The following is a 19,356-nucleotide window of genomic DNA, read 5'->3' as shown; positions in this document are numbered from 1 at the left end:
GCATATAGTGGGTTTAAGGTCAGCTGGACTGCATAATGAAATCCTGTTTCAAGAAATTATTTGTAAATATCTAATGTAAGATATATTAGGGACTCAAAAATAAAGAATTTAGAAAACATGCTAAGTGTTTTTCTATGAATAATTAAATGATGATCACTTTTAAACATATGTCACAGTGGAGGAGCAGCTGCAGTAGAATCAGAACAATCAATGAAAAAGTATGCCATCTTCAACCAAGGTAAGAACGACTCCAACTGCTCCTACCTTCCCTAAAGAAAATAAGGAAGAGCGAAGATTTTAGATCCCCAAAAAGGAGTTAAGGAAATCCAGTATAAATGCAGTTCTGTGGTTTTCAAATATTCTGAAAAGTCAGAATTAATTAAGAAATTATTTCAAAGAACTTTCAACTGTGAAGATTATTGTCAAAACATTGCTTATTTTATATTAATGCTGATATCTGTACTCCCTTTGAATAAAGGAGAAATCAACTTTACGCACACATATCCTCCATAGTCCCATTGCAGCAAATAGGATTATTAGAAATGCATATTCTCCTTGAGTTTTATGACAAGAGCCTTGTATTTTGTACTGCATAACAATACACAGGTAGGTATCACTAGAATGTAATTATGTCACAAACCAACCTCAGTAATCAATAACTTTCATTAAATAATTTCCTACCTTATGATATAATTAAAATCTTCTGACCTCTTTAACGTGTGTGCAATTTCTCAATTTGTACAGTTTTGTCCTACTGTATAATTGTTTTCTTTAGAAATCTCCTATTTTAGGATGAAAGCTTCGTTCTGTAATGAATTTATGAAGACTTATCAATCCTGACATGTTTTCTTTTTCCCTTCCTTCCTTCCTTCCTTCCTTCCTTCCTTCCTTCCTTCCTTCCTTCCTTCCTTCTCTTCATTCCTTCCTTCTTTCCTTCCTTCCTTCCTTCTCTTCATTCCTTCTTTTTTGTTTTGGTTTGATTTTCTCAAGTGCTAGACATTGAGCACAAGGCTTTGGGAGCATTCTAGGCAAGCACCCTACCCATTATCCCTAACTTCAGTACTTTTCTCTTTAGTTTTTCTTATAGAACATGGTAAGGGTGAATATCATTTCCATGCTGCAAAACATGATTCAGGAATAAATATTGGAACAAAAAGCAGAGTGTAGAAAACGACATCATTCTGTATTTCAAAGAATTGTCTGCTTCTCCACTGAGTCTGGAGAGACTTTGTGGCAGTGGCAGGAACACCACGTAGTGTTTACTTCCAGCAACTGTCACCACAGTGTCTTTTATACCTAAGTTGCCAGTGGCAACCACTCTAGGTAGTGAATCCAAAACCCTCCTCCCTCAAGAGGTAAGATGAAGAGAGTCAATATTATTGTAATGGAGACAGCGTTGTGTCACTTTATTATGAAGTTTGCTGTTCATGGCATTTGTGGTGGTGAGAACTGACTGAGGCCTCCTGCATAATAAGCATAGGCTTTCCTACTGAGCCGCAATCCCAGTCCAGTAGTTGGTTTCTCAAATGAACTTCCTGAGTTGTGGGGAATGCTATGAAAGCACATTAAGTTTCTCTGACTTTAATCAAGACAAAAAATAAATGAAGGTTTTTTTTTTTCATTTTTGTTTTCCCATGTTTATTTTGGTTTTGTGAGACAGGGTTTTCCTGTGTGTTGACTTTGAGCCTAACCTGAAATTCATTCTGTAGACAAGGCTAGGCTTGAAATTACAGAGATCTGCGTGTCTCTGGTATCAAGTGCTGGGATTAAAGGGGTGCACCATCACTGCCCAACTCAAATGTTTATTTCTAAAAGCAAGCTGCAAGTGTCTAGGGAAGTATTCAGTGAGTTTATTGTTTACGTATGTAGACACATACAATGATCCTATGTCAGAAGGAAGCCCATGGAATTTGCTGCTCCAGTCTCACAGCTGCTTCTCTGCTGATCTCTCACCTGAGGTGGAGCTCGGGGTTATTACTACCAAGGGAGGGATCTTTCCAATAATTCATTTCAGGGGACATGATGCCTGCTTTCATGAGCATCCTTTAAGCTGCATATAAGGCTGGGAACCCAGATGGAACTAAGGATATTCTTCCCTCAACGGGGATGAGGAGAGGAAGCCTGTTGCACTCCCTTGAGCTGTTAGGTAAAATTCTTTGCCCTTCTTCTCTTTTTTTCTGTTAGGTTATACCCTGATACAAAAGACAGAAGCCATACATCTAGTCCCAGTGGTAGCAATTTGCACCATAAAATGAACAATTGTAACTAAAAAGCTGAACAAGATTCCTTGTTTCCCTGAAGAACAAAAATGTGTATAGGCTCATGGATTTTTTTTCCATTTTGAAATTGTTTTGTGAGACGCAGTCTCATTGTTACGTAGTTCTGGCTGTCTTGGGAATCACAGGGATCCACCTGCCTTTACCCATGTGCTGGGATTAATGTTGTGTGCCACCATCCAGACTCTAGAATTTTTCTCAAGTGTCATTATCCCACAGTCAAAGAAGAACCACAGAAGCTATTTTGTGACACAGTTAATTGATGCTTATACTGGTAAGGATGCTGCTCTCCATCTGTCTGAGAGAGATCATTTAGGATCATTTCAATTGTTTATGGGTGGGTGTTTACCTTTAGGTATTATGCTTATTAAATTTAAGTCTTCTTTGATTTGAAATATAAAGAAAACGAATGAATTCCACATGAAGAAATGTCTTACAAAGGAGTATTTACTCTAGAATAATCTAGATTCATCTCAAAAATTATACTGTATGTCTAATAATTTTATACGTTATATTTTTCTAGCATTGTAATGAATTAATTTTGATTTTTTCAGAAGAAAATTTCAGCACTGACATAAAGTCTTCTTGCAGGTAAGGTCTAACAATATATAAAGACTAAGGAAACTCAAAGATAACAAGCTAATTATTGGTTGTATTCTCAGATAGATACTGATTTATACACTCAATTTTTGCTTTGTCTTACAATCCCCATAGTATTATCAATGTATTTTAGCCAGAAATATTGTTGTTTTTAGATCGTGGACATGAGGTGTATACTCAACCATCATTTCCCAAGTACCAATTCTGCGTTTTGGAAAATGAGCCTACTGATGATAACCATACTCACTATGTCCATCTGACATTCCTTGCCTTTCAAAACTTCCTGAAATCAGCTAGTGAACTAGATCTTCATCGCATTTGTCTTTCTGAGAGCTGGCAGGATTTGGGATCATTCTGCATTATCACAGAGTGTTACAAGAAATCAACAAATTGTTTACCTCCTTTGACACCATCTCCACATGCAGAGGCCCTTTTATTCTGTGTAGGACCCTTTCATAGATGGTGGAAGATCCCATGCCTTCCTCCTACCACAGTGCTCCATCCATCACTTGTCCATTCCTGTGAGCTGTTTTCTACAGTAATGAAGTCTCTGGATCTCAGTACATTATCTGAATATAGAGAGCCAAACTGTGGCATGTTTACTCTTTATGTGTCTATAAAAGGGGCTTTGTCTTCCCCATCAGTAGGACATGAACATAGAGTAGAAGGCCCCTTCTGTCAGTGATCTGCTATCTCAGACAGTGATTTGGTAGAAAATTAAAGGTGGTATGTCAAGCTAGTTCTGTGCTCATCTTAATTGATTACTTCCATAATAGAGGACAATTGTGTTATCATTTGTGGGAACATGTATCATAAAGCATTCTATACACATTAGTAAATTGCTTATTACTAATTATTTATTAATAAATTACTCCAAGTTAAAAGGTTCAAATGCATCACAGTTAATGTCCAAAGTGCAGACTCATAAATTACCGTAGCTACAACTGTTCAAAGACACACCTTGTAAAAACCATGTTCCTTTCTACTAGGAATTCTAAACTGTCTCAAGCTAATAACCTGAAATTATCCACTGAGTTTTACTGCTGTTTGTTTATATTTTTATCTCGTTAATAGCAATGCTCATTTGGCATAGAAACAGGCCGATTATGGTTTCAAGATCCACTCATGAGTGGACTACTAAGGGACAGCTTGAGCATATCCTGGCCATGGTATCTTGTCAGAGTGCTAGCAGAAGCAGGAATCTATTCTATGGTCCACAAACAAACCTTATGAGAGATAACAACACATGCATTGAGAGCCCACAAAATAACCTGAGAGAGAGGGGTTCTGTGATGCTCTATGAGCAGACAATGACATGACAAGTGGAATCGGGGCACTAATTACATTGAGCACAAGAGTAACCATCAGCTACTGCAGGATTAAAAAATGTGTTGTGGAGAAACTAGTGACTTTCTTCGTGTGTGTGTGTGTGTGTGTGTGTGTGTGTGTGTGTCTTTCTATGCTTTTAGTGGACCAAATTCTTTTTTCACATGAGAAAAAGTGTTAAGGAAATTGTCACCAAACCTAATCAACTGATTGAAGGGCAATTTAATGGCTGATGGTAAATCTCTAATGTATTTTAGGAAAACATTTGGTAAATGTTTTTATATGAATATTAAAATATTACTTTTTAAAACATGCCACAGTGCAGTAAGACCAGCAAGACAGCTAAAATCCCTATTGAAGAAGTCTTTCCAGATTAAAAGAGGTAAGAGTGATGGTGAATACTTTACTACCACCTCCCTAATTTCAAAAACAGCTTGGTTTTTTCAAAATATGAACAGAGGAAATTATATAGAAATGTAATTCTATCTTCTTTAAATTTGCCTTCAAATGTCCTTTGGATTCAGAATTATTTAAGAAGTAATTTCTGAGAAATTGTCAGTCTCAAACTATATCATCTGAAACATGTTTGTTTATTTAATGTGAGTCTCTGATGTACACAGTATCTTTGTATAAATAAAAAGATCTCTAACTAGTCCCCAGTACGTGTCCTCTATGGTCATGTAACCGCAGGTTGATTTGTTATAAATGGATTTTTTATTAAAACCACATTGTGTTTATGCTACATATTATTATATACATCCATGTCAATGTCAATAAGATGATCATGTTAAAAAACCAAAAATACAGTATTCAATTACTTTAAGTTTTTTGAGGAGTAAATGTTAATAAGTTTTCTGGGTTTTGCTCCTTTCTATAATTTCTCAATTTAGACATATTAGATAATTCACATATGGTATTATGTTTGACTTTAATTATCTGTTATTTAATCTGAATATATTTTGACAAAAATCTTGACCTAAGAAATAATAGGCTTGCTCAACATTTTAAAGAAATAAATGGACTTTGAGTCCTGTAGGCAGTTTGGGGGATTGAACACTGTTGTTATAAACATTCTCCAGTAGCGCATGCCCTATTGACTATATTGCCAGTACCTTTTTCCTTTGGTTTTCTTAGTTAGTTTAAGATATGATGATACTTGGTTTGTATGATGATAGACATAATTTCCATAGCAATTGCCATAATAGGAGGAAGGCTGAGAAAGTGCATCATTCTACAGTCGACAGCACTGATTGGTCCATTGAGAATATGGTATCTATCTAACAAAATTGTTCATTTCTTTTACATTTTCCAATATTGTGTAGTACAGGTTTTGTAGTATGACCTAATGGTTCTCTGAATTTCCTCAATGTCTGTTGTTATGTCCTTCTTTTCATATCTGATTTTGTTAATTTGAATGATATGTCTCTCCATCTTTTGATTAGTTTGGATAACGGTTTGTCAATCTTGTTGATTTTTTTTCAAAGAACTAGCTCTTTGTGCCATTGATTCTTTGTATTGTTTTCTGTGTTTCTATTGTGTTGATTTCAGCCCTCTGTTTGATTATTTCCTGTCTTCTACTCCTTCTGGGTGAGTTCTTTATTTGGGGGGGGTCGGTGTGGAGTGTTCTATAGATGTCTGTTAAGGCCATGTGATTCTTTACAACTGTTCTCTTGTTTCTCTCTTAAGTTTCTGTCTGGTTGATCTGTCCATTGGATAGAGGGAGTGTTGAAATCTCCTACTATTAGTGTGTGGTGTTTGATGTATGATTTCAGTTTTAGTAATGTTTCTTTTACATATGTGGGTGCTCTTGAATTTGGGGCATATATATTCAGGATAGAGACTTCATCCTGATGAATTGTTCCTGTCATGAGTATAAAGTGTCCTTTACCATGTCTTCTGATTGATTTTAGTTTGAAATAAAGTTTGTTTGATATTACACCCGCTTGTTTCTTAGGTCCATTTGATTGGAAGATCTTTTCCCAACCCTTTACTCCGAGATAGAGTCTGTCTTTGAGGTTGAAGTGTGTTTCTTGTAAATAGCAGAAGATTCTGTTTTCATATCCATTCGCTTAGCCTGTGCCTAAGAGTAGATTGATTTAAGCGATATTAATGACCAGTGGTTGTTAACTCTGGTTCTCTTTCAGTAGTGGTGTTTGTGTGTTTCCCTTCTTTGGGTTATGCTGGTGGGGGGCTACCAGATTTCCATGGTATTGTGGGTGTAGTTAGCTTCCTTGGGTTGAAGTTTTCCTACTAGTGCTTTCTGTAAGGCTGAGTTTTTGGATATGTACTGTTTAAATCTGTTTTTGTCATGGAGTATCTTGCTTTATCCATAGATGGTGAGTGAAAGCTTTGCTGAGTATAGTAGCCTGGGCTTGCATCCATAGTTTCCTAGCGTCTACAAAACATCTATCCAGGACCTTCTGGCTTTCATGGTTTCCATTGAGAAGTCAGGTGTAATTCTGATAGGTTTACCTTATATGTTACTTGACCATTTTCCTTTGCACCTTTTAATATTCTTTCATTATTCTATATGTTCTTTGTTTTGATTATTATATGGCTAGGGAATGCTATTCTTTTGATCCAGTCTATTTGGTCATCTGTAAGCTTCCTGTGTCTTCATAGGGATATCCTTCTTTAGGTTAGGAAAGTTTTCTTCTATAATTTTGTTGAATATGTTTTCTGTGCCTTTGAGCTGGAGTTCTTCTTATTCTTCTACTCCTATTATTCTTAGTGTTGGCCTTTTCATGGTAGCTCAGATTTCCTGAATGTTTTGTGTTAAGAATTTGTTGACCAATGAGTATTTTCTTTATGGTATGTTCAGCACCTGAGATTCTTTCTTTTATCTCTTATATTCCGTTGGTTATACTTGTCTCTGTAGTTCCTGTCATTTACCCAGATTTCCCATATCCACAATTCCCTTGGTGTGTGTTTTCTTTATTACATGTATTTCAGTCTTCAAGTCTTCAACTGTTTCTTTCACTTGTTTGATTGTTTTATCATGTATATTTTTGGGTTTCTTTGAAGAATTTATTAATTTCTTCAAATTTGTCTTCTCTTCAATTTCTTTAAGGGAGTTTTTCACTTCCTCTTTATAGATATTCATCATTTTCATAAAGTTACATTCAAACTCGTTTTCTTCTATTTTGCGGTCAGGATGGTCAAGTCTTCCTTTTGTGTGTCCACTGGATTCTCGTGTTACCATTTTGTGTTTTAGGATGTTGGAGGAATTCTTGCATAGGCACCTACCCATCTCTTCCTTCAAATGAGGCCAGCAGTGTCTTGGCATCTTGGTCCATTTTTGCTGTGGCTGTCTCTTAGGTCTCCTCAGTATTGAAGCAAGCTGTGTTTCAGAATTCCATGGAGCTCGCTGGCACTTGTGGCCCCTCAGTATTGGAACAAACTGTGTTTTAGGGTTCCACGGAGATTGCAGGTGAACAGGCACCACCTTGGATTTTCATTGTGGTAAAGAGGGTTGATGGAGGTCTCCCACATGCTAAGCCTCATTGGCAATCCATTTGTTGTTGGGACCAACACTCTGCTTCAGCCATAGGCAATGCCAAGGAAGTTATATTACAGTTTATATACTGTGAATAAAATAAACAAGAACTTGTTTTATTCCTTTTCAGAGGGCGGGCTTTTAGCATGCAGTGGGAGCTTGATACATTGTCTGTGGGAACTCTGATGTTTCCTGTAAGGTACTACTACCATGGAATTGCTGCTTGGTCCCCACGTTTCTTCCATACTTTTCGCCCTAGAGATACAGTTCAGGCTGAATAACTACTGCAGGGGGCTTTGCAATAGCTCTTACCATGGGAGGTGACAGCTGCTGATGCTGAACTTCTTTGCACTGCCCATTAGCGAAGGAACAGAAGCTAGAACTGAGGGCCTTCTGCAGCTTCCTCAGAAGCACTTGAGGAGAGTGCACACCTTGACCCCTCTCTGGAGCTTTGCCAACCTATCAGTTTGAAATTCTTTGCAGGAGCCATTGTCCTTGGTCTGCTTGTGGTTTTTTTTTTTTGTTTTGTTTTTTGTTTGTTTTTTCATTTTGCTATGCTGCAAAGGGCAGTCACAATAGACTTAGCTTCCTTGTGTCTGGAATTTTCATCTTCAATGGAATAAGGTCAACTCAAACCTTAGATAAACTCTTTTCACTTCCATACAAGATGAGTATACTCACTTACAATTCTCCTGCCACCACTAGTCCAGAGACAAAAGCCACAGCAGCAACACTGTGCTACTACTTTAACACTTCAGCTTGTGATATTGATTCTGGTTAAGATGTCTTATAGTGCTCAAGATCATAGGTGTTTTGTACACCAATTTATTATAAGTAGTAACTTTTGATAAGTTTGTCTCTATTTGAAACATACAAAGAAGTCTCAATTAAGAGTTATCCATATATTTGTTGTCTATAAATCAATATTCACTTTAAATTTTATCCACATTTGGGGACAAAGTATATGTAGAAAAAAATATTGGCCTTGGCATTTAATGCTCTTATATTTTACAGTTGATTATAATATATTTTGTTTTTCGACTTTATAGGTAGTCGAAGACTAAAAGACCAGATCTCACTCAGGTAAGAATGTCTGGATTTTAAAATACATTGAGCATGTAGCGAATATAAAGTTTAGAAGCTGCCACCATGTTTTTCTCTGCGTAAGACAGTTTCAGCTTCTTGATTATTTGCTAATCAAAACTGAATATTTATCTATGGAGAAGCATATAGTTTTAAATAACTGATTATTCCTCTGATATAGCATGAAATGCTATTAGGGCTCCCTATCTGTGGAGGTGATTCAGCGGGTAAAGTGCTGGCTGTGCATATGGGAGAATGGGAGATGGATTCCCAGGGTCTATATGAGGCCTGTTGGTCTTGTGCACTTCTAAAATTCTGGTGAGCTTATGGTGAGATTGCAGGTGGAGACAGAGCATCCCCTGACATTTCCTGGATTGCTTGCCTGAGGCTTGCATTCATGAGTGAGAGACCCAGCTGGTAAACTATGCTTAAGGTTAGGGTCAACTCCCAAGTCTATATTCCAATCACCACACCTACACACTGGCATGTATGTACCTTAAATCACACATACATAGAAATACACAGCATATAACATATTTTGCACATATATGTAAAAGGATCCATTTTCAAGTCATTAATCTTTTTCACTAATTTGTTTGGCTGAGTTGTCTGTGGGAAGAGTGTGAATAATATGGCAAGGTTCAAAACTCTCCAAGGCTTTGCTAAAGATCACCTCAGAATGGCCTTATAGACGTGCTTCTGTCCAGCAGGTTAATAGCTCCCTTAATGAGTTCCCCAACTGTGGTGAATCACCAGGTAGGTGAAGTTAGAAAAGCAAACTGGTTGGTCCAGAGCTTACCAACCAGAAGCCCTGAAATTTGGATCTCTTAGCTGTAGTTTGGATGGAGTAGAGCTGAGGGTACTGTATTGCTCTGCAGTGCCCTGTAAATACTCAAGACGTGTGCAGGAAGTAATGGCCGTTGAGTATAAAGAGGATCATCATAGATCCAGGTGGTTTTGGTGCATGCTTTTAATCCTAGCACTCAGGAAAGCAGAGGCAGGCATATCTGTGAGTTCAATACAAGCCTGTTTTACAAGAACCAGTTCCAGGACAGGCTTCAAAACTACAGAGAAACTCTATCTCAAAAAACCAAAAAAAAAAAAAGGAAAAAAAGAATTTCATCATGTACTTGTGCACAGACTACCAATAAAGCAGCTTCAAATCACCAAAATATGGTGAATTGTGATATTGTTGGCAGCTTGATGTTTAAATGTTTAGATTTTTAGATGTTTGATGTTTAGATCAAAATGTTGCTCCCAAAGCAATTTCTTGGGGAGAGTGAGTGACTAAATGTAATGCCTAAAAAGTTTCTTGACAGAAAAGAGGACAAGGTGCTTTAGGTTTAGGGGAAGAAATGAAATAGAAGCATTAAGTACTTAGAGCACAAAACGATCAGTTACTGCAACCATCAGAACAAAGTGTGTGGAAAAACCATCCCATTCCTCTGTCTTGTGTGCTTGGATGTGTGTGTTGTGTGTGTTATTTTAATCCAGAGCTAAATTTTGTATGTTCTTCTCCATGATGAAAGGTGGAAAGGAGAGCAGTCATTAATCATCACCAACTGTTGAAGAATGAATTCAGAATTATTTGGCTCGGCCTCTTTGCCCATGCCTTTAATCGCAGAATGTGGGAGGCAGGAGGCATAGATCTCTTTGATTTCAAGACAAACATGAAACACATAGTGTATAAAAAGTTATCTGGAATACATAATGAGATCCTGTTTCCAAAAATGTTTTTGTAAATATGTAATGTAAGATGTATTAGGGACTCAAAAATAAAGAATTTATAAACATGCTAAGTGTTTTTATATGGATAGTTAAATGATGATCACTTTCAACATATGTCACAGTGAAGGAACAATGACAAGAGAGCCAGAGAAGAGAAAGAAAAAGTGTGTCACCTTCAACAAAGGTAAGAATTACTCCATCTGTCCTACCTTCCCTGAAGAAGAAGGAATAAGGAAGAGTAAAGATTTTAGATCCCAAAAAGGAGTTAAGGAAAACAAGTATAAATCAAGCACTTTCAAGTGTGAAGAATTTTTGTCAAAACATTGTTTATTTCATTTTCATGCTGATATCTGTACAGCCTTTGAATAAATGAGAAAACATCTTTACACAGCGCATGTCTTCCATAGTCACATTGCAGCAAATAGGATTGTCAGAAATTCAGATTTTCCCTGAGTTTTATGACAAATGCCTTGTATTTTGTACTGCATATCGCTACAAATCTCACTGCCACTAAAATGAAATTATGTCACAAAACCTTAATCTATTATTTTCATTAACTAATTTCCCTACCTTATGATGTTACTAAATCATCAGAGTTCTTAAATGTCTGTGAAAGTTCTCAGTTTGGAATGTGTTGGCATACTATATAATTGTTTTCTTTAGAAATCTCCTACTTTAGGGTGGAAGTGTTTCTTTTCCAGTGGATGCATTGATTTTAGGAAGACTTAACAATCCTTATATATTTTCCTTTTCTTTCTTTTCCTTCTTCCTTTTTCTTGGTCCCTGCCTCCCCTCCCTCCCTCCCTCCCTCCCTCCCTCCCTCCCTCCCTCCCTCCCTCCCTCCCTCCTTTCTTTCTTTCTTTCTTTCTTTCTTTCTTTCTTTCTTTCTTTCTTTCTTTCTTTCTTTCTTTCCTCTGAAGTGCTAGAGGTTGAACATAAGGCTTTGGGAGCATTTTAGGCAAGCACCTTAGCCATTATATCTGCCTTCTGTTTTTGTTAAATAGAATATGGTAAGGGTGTATATCATTTCCATGCTGCAAAGCATGATTCAAGAATAAAAATTGAAACAAGGAGCTGGAGAGATGGCTCAGAAGTTAAGAGCACAGGCAGCACTTTCAGAGGTCCTGAGTTCAATTCCCAGCAACCACATGGTGGCTCACAACTATCTGTAATGAGATCTGGTGCCCTCTTCTGGCCTGCAGGAATATATGAGGACAAAACACTGTAGATATAAGAAATCTTTTAAAAAAATTGAAACAAAAAGCAAAGTGAAGAAAACGACATCATTCGGTATTTCATAGAATTGTCTGCTTCTCCACTGAGTCTGGAGAGACTTTGTGGCAGTGGCAGGAACACCACGTAGTGTTTACTTCCAGCAACTGTCACCACAGTGTCTTTTATACCTAAGTTGCCAGTGGCAACCACTCTAGGTAGTGAATCCAAAACCCTCCTCCCTCAAGAGGTAAGATGAAGAGAGTCAATATTATTGTAATGGAGACAGCGTTGTGTCACTTTATTATGAAGTTTGCTGTTCATGGCATTTGTGGTGGTGAGAACTGACTGAGGCTTCCTGCATAATAAGCATAGGCTTTCCTACTGAGCCGCAATCCCAGTCCACTAGTTGGTGGCTCAAATGGCCTTCCTGAGACATGGGGGAATGCTAAAAAGGCACACTAAGTTTCCTTGACTTTCAACAAGACAAAAATAAATGATTTCATTTCTTTTTTGGTTTATGTTTATTTTAAGGTTATTGAGACAGGGTTTTTCTGTGTGTAGATTGGAGCCTGCCCTTTAATGTATTCTCTACAGAAGCTTGCCTTCTTGCCTCAAACTCCCATGGAGCCTCCTGCCTCTGTCTTCAAGCACTGGGATTAAAGGTGTGAGCAACTACTGCCTGCCTCCAATGTTTCATTTCTAAAAGCAAACTGCAAGTGTCCAGGGAACAATTCAGTGAGTTTATTGTTTATGTATGTAAACATGTACAATGATCCTATGTCAGAAGGTAGCCCATGGAATTTGCTGCTCCAGTCTCACAGCTGCTTCTCTGATGCTCTTGCACCTGAGGTAGAACTCGGGTTTATTACTACCAAGGGAGGGATCTTTTCAATAATTCATTTCAGGGGAGATGATGCCTGATATCATGAGCATTCTCTAAGCTGCATATAAGGCTGGGAACCCAGATGGAACTAAGGATATTCTTCCCTCAAAGGGGATGAGGAGAGGAAGCTTGATGCCTGCCCTATCTTGAGCTGTTATGTGAAGGTCTTTGTCCTTCTTCTCTTTCTTTCTGCCAGGTTTTATCCTGATACAAAAGACAGAAGCCATACATCTAGTCCCAGTGGTAGCAATTTGCACCATAAAATGAACAATTTTAACTAAAAGGCTCAACAAGGTTCTTTGTTTCCTTGAAGAACAAAAATGTGTATAGGCCCATGGATTTTTTTTTCCATTTTGAATCTGTTGTTTTGTTTGTGAGACACAGTTTTATTGTTATGTAGTTCTGGCTGTCTTGGGAATCACAGGGTGATTGTTTATTTTTAGGTATTGTGCTTGATAAGTTTAAGTCTTGTTTGATTTGAAATAAACAAAATGGATCAATTCTACATATACGAATTTCCTACAAAAAGAGTATTTACTCTATAATAGTCTATATTAGTCTCAAAAATGGATACTATGTATCTAATCATTTTATATGTTATCTTTCTCTAGCATTGTAATAAATTCATTTTGATTTTTTTAGAAGTACATTACAATACCAATAAGAAGCCTTTTTGCAGGTAAGGTCTAAGAATACAATAATACTAAGGAAATTCAGAGATAACAAGCCAATTATTGGTTGTATTCTCAGATAGATACTGATTTATACACTCAATTTTTGCTTTGTCTTACAATGCCCATCGTATTATCAATGTATTTTAGCCAGAAATATTGTTGATTTTAGATCGTGGACATGAGGTGTATACTCAACCATCATTTCCCAAGTACCAATTTTGCGTCTTGGAAAATGAGCCTACTGATGATAACGGCACTCACTATGTTCATCTGACATTCCTTGCCTTTTCAATTTTTTTCTGAAATCAGCTAGTGAACTAGATCTTCATCGCATTTGTCTTTCTGAGAGCTGATAGGATTTGGGACCATTCTGCGTTATCACAGAGTGTTCCAAGAAGCCAACAAATTACTTTCTTCATTTGACACCATCTCCACATGTAGAGGCCCTTTTATTCTGTGTAGGACCCTTTTATAGATGGTGGAAGATCCCATGCCTTCCTCCTACCACAGTGCTCCATCCATCACTTGTCCATTCCTGTGAGCTGTTTTCTACAGTAATGAAGTCTCTGGATCTCAGTACATTATCTGAATGTAGAGAGTCAAACTGTGGCATGTTTACTCTTTATGTGTCTATAAAAGGGGCTTTGTCTTCCCCATCAGTAGGACATGAACATAGAGTAGAAGGCCCCTTCTGTCAGTGATCTGCTATCTCAGACCCTGATTTGGCAGAAAATTAAAGGTGGTATGTCAAGCTAGTTCTGTGCTCATCTTAATTGATTACTTCCACAATAGAGGACAATTGTGTTATCATTTGTGGGAACATGTATCATAAAGCATTCTATACACATTAGTAAATTGTTTATTACTAATTATTTATTAATAAATTACTCCAAGTTAAAAGGTTCAAATGCATCACAGTTAATGTCCAAAGTGCAGACTCATAAATTACCGTAGCTACAACTGTTCAAGGACACACCTTGTAAAAACCATGTTCCTTTCTACTAGGAGTTCTAAACTGTCTCAAGCTGAAATTATCCACTGAGTTTTATTGCTGTTTGTTCATATTTTTATCTCGATAAGTTAATAGCAATGCTCATTTGGCATAGAAACAGACCGATTATGGTTTCAAGATCCACTCATGAATGGACTACTAAGGGACAGCCTGAGCATTTCCTAGGCCATGGTATCTTGTCAGAGTGCTAGCAGAAGCAGGAATCTATTTTATGGTCCACAAACAAACCTTGTGAGAGATAACAACACATGCATTGAGAGCCCACAAAGTAACCTGAGAGAGAGAGAGGGGTTCTGTGATGCTCTAGGAGCAGACGATGACATGACAAGTGGAATCAGGGTACTAATTACATTGAGCAGAAGAGTGACCATCAGTTACTACAATATTAAAATATGTGCTGGAGAGAAACTACTGTCTTTGGTGTTCTCTCTCTCTCTGTCTCTCTTATCTCTCTCTCATCTCTCTCTCTCTCTCTCTCTCTCTCTCTCTCTCTCTCTCTCTTTCTCTTTCTCTCTCGTGTGTTTTATGCTTTCCGTGAACTAATTTCTGTGGACTAAATTCTTTCCTTTCTTTCACTTGGGAAAAGTTTAAAAGAAAGTGTCACCAAACCTAATCAACTGATTGAAGGACAAGTTAATGCTTGACTGTAAATCTCTAATGTATGTTAGGAAATCAAACAGCAAATAATCAAAGCATTCGGTCAATGTTCTTGTATGAATATTAAAATATTAATTTTTAAAATATGCCACAGGGGCATACGACCACCTGAAGAGCTGAAACCAATACTTAAGTCTCTTCAGATCAGTGGAGGTAAGAGTAATCATGAATACTTTGCTGCTACTTCCCTAGTTTCAATAGCAACTTAATTCATTCAAAAAAGGAACAAAGTAAATGAGATATAAACATAATTTCATTTTTTAAAATTTGCTTTCTAATGCTCTTCACATTCAAAATTATTTCAGAAATGATTTTCTGAGAAATTTCAGTATCAAACTATCTTACCTGAACCATGTTTGTTTATTTAACATGAGCCTCTGATGCACACAGTATGTTTGTATAAATAAAAGGACCTCTAACTAGTCCACAGTATGTGTCCTCTAGAGTTATGTGACAGCAGTTTTGCTTGTTATAAAATGAATTTTTCTTTCATTTTTATAATAAATATATTACCTTTATGCTACTTATATATTACTGTCAATAAAATTTTATCATGTAAAAATCAGAAATACAGTATTCAATTACTTTCATTAAGGATTTTGAGAACTAAATTAACTACATTTTTATGGGTTTTGTTCCTTTCTATGATTACTCTATTTAGACAATTAGACAATTCACATATGGTTTTATGTTTATCTTTAATTATCTGCTATTTAATCTGACTATTTTTTGGCATAAGAAATAATAGGCTTGCTCAACGTTTTACAAAAGTGGACTTTGAGTCCTGTAGGCAGTGCTGTGGATTGAACATTGCCATTCTAAGATTCTAGCTAGCGCTCGCCCTAATGGCTATACCGCCAGCACCTTTTTCCTTTGGTTTTATTGGTGTAGGATATGGTGATACTTGGTTTACATGCTGATAGACATAATTTCCAGGACAATTTGCCACAGTAGGAGGAAGGCTGAGAAAAGAGCATCATTCTGCAGGGGACAGCACTGACTGGTCCATTGAGTCTGGATAAGATTCTAAGAGTGGGAGGAACACTACAGCGTTTGGGCTTTCAGCTGTCACCACAGTGTCTTTCACACCTACCTTGCCTATGGAGAGCACAGCATCAAGTGAATAGGAGTACATGGAGTGTAGAGGAATCTGAAAGACTTTATTGAAAAGAGTCAGTATTATTGTAATGTGGGTGACTGTCCTTTACATTATTTCGACACTAAATTTCCTTTGTGGTGACGATGGTTGATGGAGGTCTCCAACATGCTAAGCCTCATTGGCAGTCCATTTGTTGGTGGGACAAATGCTCTGCCTCAGCCATCGGCAATGCCAAGGAGGTTATACTGCAGTTTCCATACTGTGAATGAAATAAGCAAATATTTGCTTTATTCCTTTGTGAAGGGCGGGCTGTTAGCATGCAGTGAAAGCTGCTCACTGAAGTTGTGTATGTGTGGACACAAACGTTTCCTGTGAGGTACTACTCCCGTGGAATTGCTGCTTGGTCCCCACATTTCTTCCATGCTTCTCACCCTAGAGATACAGTTCAGGGTGCATAACTACTGCAGGGGGCTTTCCCATAGCTCTTACCATGGGAGGTGATAGCAGCTAGTGCTGATCTTCTTTGCACTGCCCATTAGCGAGGGACCAGAAGCTAGAACTGAGGGGCTTCTGCATCTTCCTCAGAAGCACTTGAGGAGAGTACACACAATGCCCTCTCTCTGTGTGTAGCTTTGCCACCCTGGCATCTGGAAATTCTTTGCCCTTGGTCTACCTGTGTTTCTTAACTTTTGCTATGCTGCAAAGAGCGGTCCTCACAGACTTAGCTTCCTTGTGTCTGGAATTTTCATCTTCAACGAAATAAGTTCAACTTAATCTTTAGAGAGGCTTTTTTCACTTCCATGTAAGATGATATGCTCACTTGCAATTCTCCTAACACCACTAGTCCAGAGACAAATCCAGCAGTAGCAACACTGCTACCAATTAACACTTCAGCTTGTGATATTGATTCTGGTTAAGATGTCAGTTTCTCTGTTTGATAATGCTCATGATCATAGGTGTTTTGTACACCAATTTATTATTAGTATCAACTTTTGATAAAATTGTCTCTGTATTTTAAACCTACAAAGAAGTGTAAATTAAGAGTTATCCTTGTATTTATTGTCTATAAATCAGTATTCATCTTGAAAGCTACACAGATACAAAATATATGTAGTAACGAAGCATTGGCCTTGGCATTCAATGCTCTTTTTTCTACAGTTGCTTATAACATATTTTGCCTTTCTACTCTGTAGATAATGGAAGAAATCAAGACCAAATCTCACTCAGGTAAGTATGTCTGGATTTTAAATACAGTATGTAGAGAATATAAAATTCAGAAGTTGCCACCATGTTTTCCTCTGTGTAAGACAATTTTAGCTTCTTGATTATTTGCTACTGAAAGCTGAATTATGCCTCAGATACAGCGTGCAATGCTGTTAGGACTCCCTGTCTGTGGAGGTGATTCAGCAGATAAAGTGCTGGCTGTGCATATGGGAGAATGGGAGATGGACGCCCAGGGTCCACATGAGGCCTGTTGGTCCTATGCGCTTCTAAAATCCTGGTGAGCTTTGGTGAGATTGCAGGTGGAGACAGACCATACTCTGACATTTTCCGGATGGCTTGCCTGGATTGCTTGCCTGGGGATTGCATTCATGAATGAGATTCAGCCATATAACTAAGGCTGAGGGTGAGGGTCAACACCCAAGTCTGTACTCCAATCACCACACCTACACACTGGCATGTATATATCTGAAATCACACATACTTACAAATACACTGCACATAACATGCCATGTACATAGATGTAAAAATATTAGTTTTCAGGCTATTAATCCTGTTTACTAGTATGTTTGGGGCAAGGTGTCTGCTGGGAAGAGTGTGGGCAAAATTCTCCCAAACTTTGCTGAGAGGATCACCTCAGAATGGCCTTATAGACATGCTTCTGTTCAGCAGGTTTATTTCCCTCTTAATGAGTTCCACCTCTGTGGTGAATCCCTAGGTAGGTGGAAGTTAGAAAAAGAAAGTGTTTGTTCCAGAGTTTGCCAATCAGAAACCCTGAAATTAGGAACTTTTAGCTGTAGTTCAGAAGAAGCAAAGTTGAGGGGACAATGTTGCTATCCAGTGTCCTATAAAATGACTCAGAAATACCCTTGAGTATAAAGAGTTTCAACATATGCATGTGGACACACTATCAAAACATAACTTCGAGGCCCCAAAATATGGTGTCTTCTGAGATTGATGGCAACTTAATTCTTAGACATAGAGTATATTTCATGTTTTCCCAAAGCAACTCCTTGGGAGAGAGTGCTATGAAATGAAATGCCTAATTTTTTTTTGTTTGTTTTTTTTTTTTTTACAAAAAACAGGCTATGGTGCTTTAGGTTTAGGGGAACAAATGAAATAGGAGCATTAAGTGCTCAAAACAATCAGTTACTGCAACCATCATAACAAGTGTGTGCAAAACTCGCCATTCCCCCCTCCTATGTGATGGGATGTGTGTGTGTGTGTTGCATGTGTGTGTGTTGCATGTGTGTGTGTTGCATGTGTGCATATGCCTGTTGCATGCTTTGCATATTTCTCTGTGCAGACATGAAGGAAAGAGGAGGATATTGGTGTCTTGCATCATTCTCTAACTTATCCACTTGACATAAGATCTCTGACTGACCCTGGAGCTGGTCTGGCAGCCAATAAGCCCAAATGGTAGCCTGTCTCTTCCACCCACAGTACTGGGGTTACATGTGCATGTACCATGCCCAGTTTTTTATGTGGATGCTGAGGATTCAAACTCAGGTTGATCTGTGTTGGCAGCAAACATTCTTACTGACTGACCCATCTCCCAAACCACTGGCTTTTTAAATTTTTATTTTTAAATACAACTATGAGTGAGTCTTCACTGAATGTTACATAGATTGAGACAAGTTGAAACTGCCAAAGCAAAAACTTTTTAAAACGGGGGTCAATGTTGAATTACATAAATGCAAAAATGTCACTTAGTGCACAGATAACAAACTTTTCAAGAGAGATGCTCTAAGGACCAAACTCACCTCTCACTGCATGTTTTGATTCTAAAGGCTCTCTGAAAGACCTCATGTTACAACAGAGGACATGGCCACCACCTCTGCTATTAAGGTAAAATTCTCCTTTGTGAAATTTGTTTTCTTATGAATTTTGTTAAAATGCAGCAGTAGTCTACCTATCCAGTTTTATATGGAAATTTGGTCAGAGAAAAGTGTTTGGTATCAGTGAACCATCTCTTCTATAAATTCCAGTGAGCAGTAAGTCCTTGCAGATAGCGGTGGCCCGATAAGAGAATGAACTGGAAACACAGGGAGTGGAAGATTGAGTGCAGTTCTCATATATTAGAAGA

The 19,356-nt window shown here is 37.7% G+C and overlaps 1 protein-coding gene across 2 annotated transcripts in view; it reads left to right on the top strand.

Annotated features, from left to right (window-relative positions):
- The window catches only part of LOC130884604 (uncharacterized), a 54,360-nt gene that overhangs the window by 24,217 nt on the left and 10,787 nt on the right, over positions 1 to 19,356 (top strand). For both annotated transcript variants that reach the window (XM_057785685.1, XM_057785684.1), the window contains 9 exons: positions 177 to 238; positions 2,831 to 2,867; positions 4,523 to 4,584; positions 8,748 to 8,781; positions 10,632 to 10,693; positions 13,250 to 13,286; positions 15,045 to 15,103; positions 17,243 to 17,276; positions 19,061 to 19,118. In XM_057785685.1, coding sequence (XP_057641668.1) covers positions 177 to 238; positions 2,831 to 2,867; positions 4,523 to 4,584; positions 8,748 to 8,781; positions 10,632 to 10,693; positions 13,250 to 13,286; positions 15,045 to 15,103; positions 17,243 to 17,276; positions 19,061 to 19,118 — 445 coding nt within the window. The remainder of the gene's footprint in view (positions 1 to 176; positions 239 to 2,830; positions 2,868 to 4,522; positions 4,585 to 8,747; positions 8,782 to 10,631; positions 10,694 to 13,249; positions 13,287 to 15,044; positions 15,104 to 17,242; positions 17,277 to 19,060; positions 19,119 to 19,356) is intronic.

Source organism: Chionomys nivalis, chromosome 12 (assembly GCF_950005125.1).
Source record: "Chionomys nivalis chromosome 12, mChiNiv1.1, whole genome shotgun sequence".
NCBI lineage: Eukaryota > Metazoa > Chordata > Mammalia > Rodentia > Cricetidae > Chionomys > Chionomys nivalis.
The sequence above is the reverse complement of the archived record's forward strand: the minus strand, read 5'-3'. Positions and strand labels throughout refer to the sequence as shown.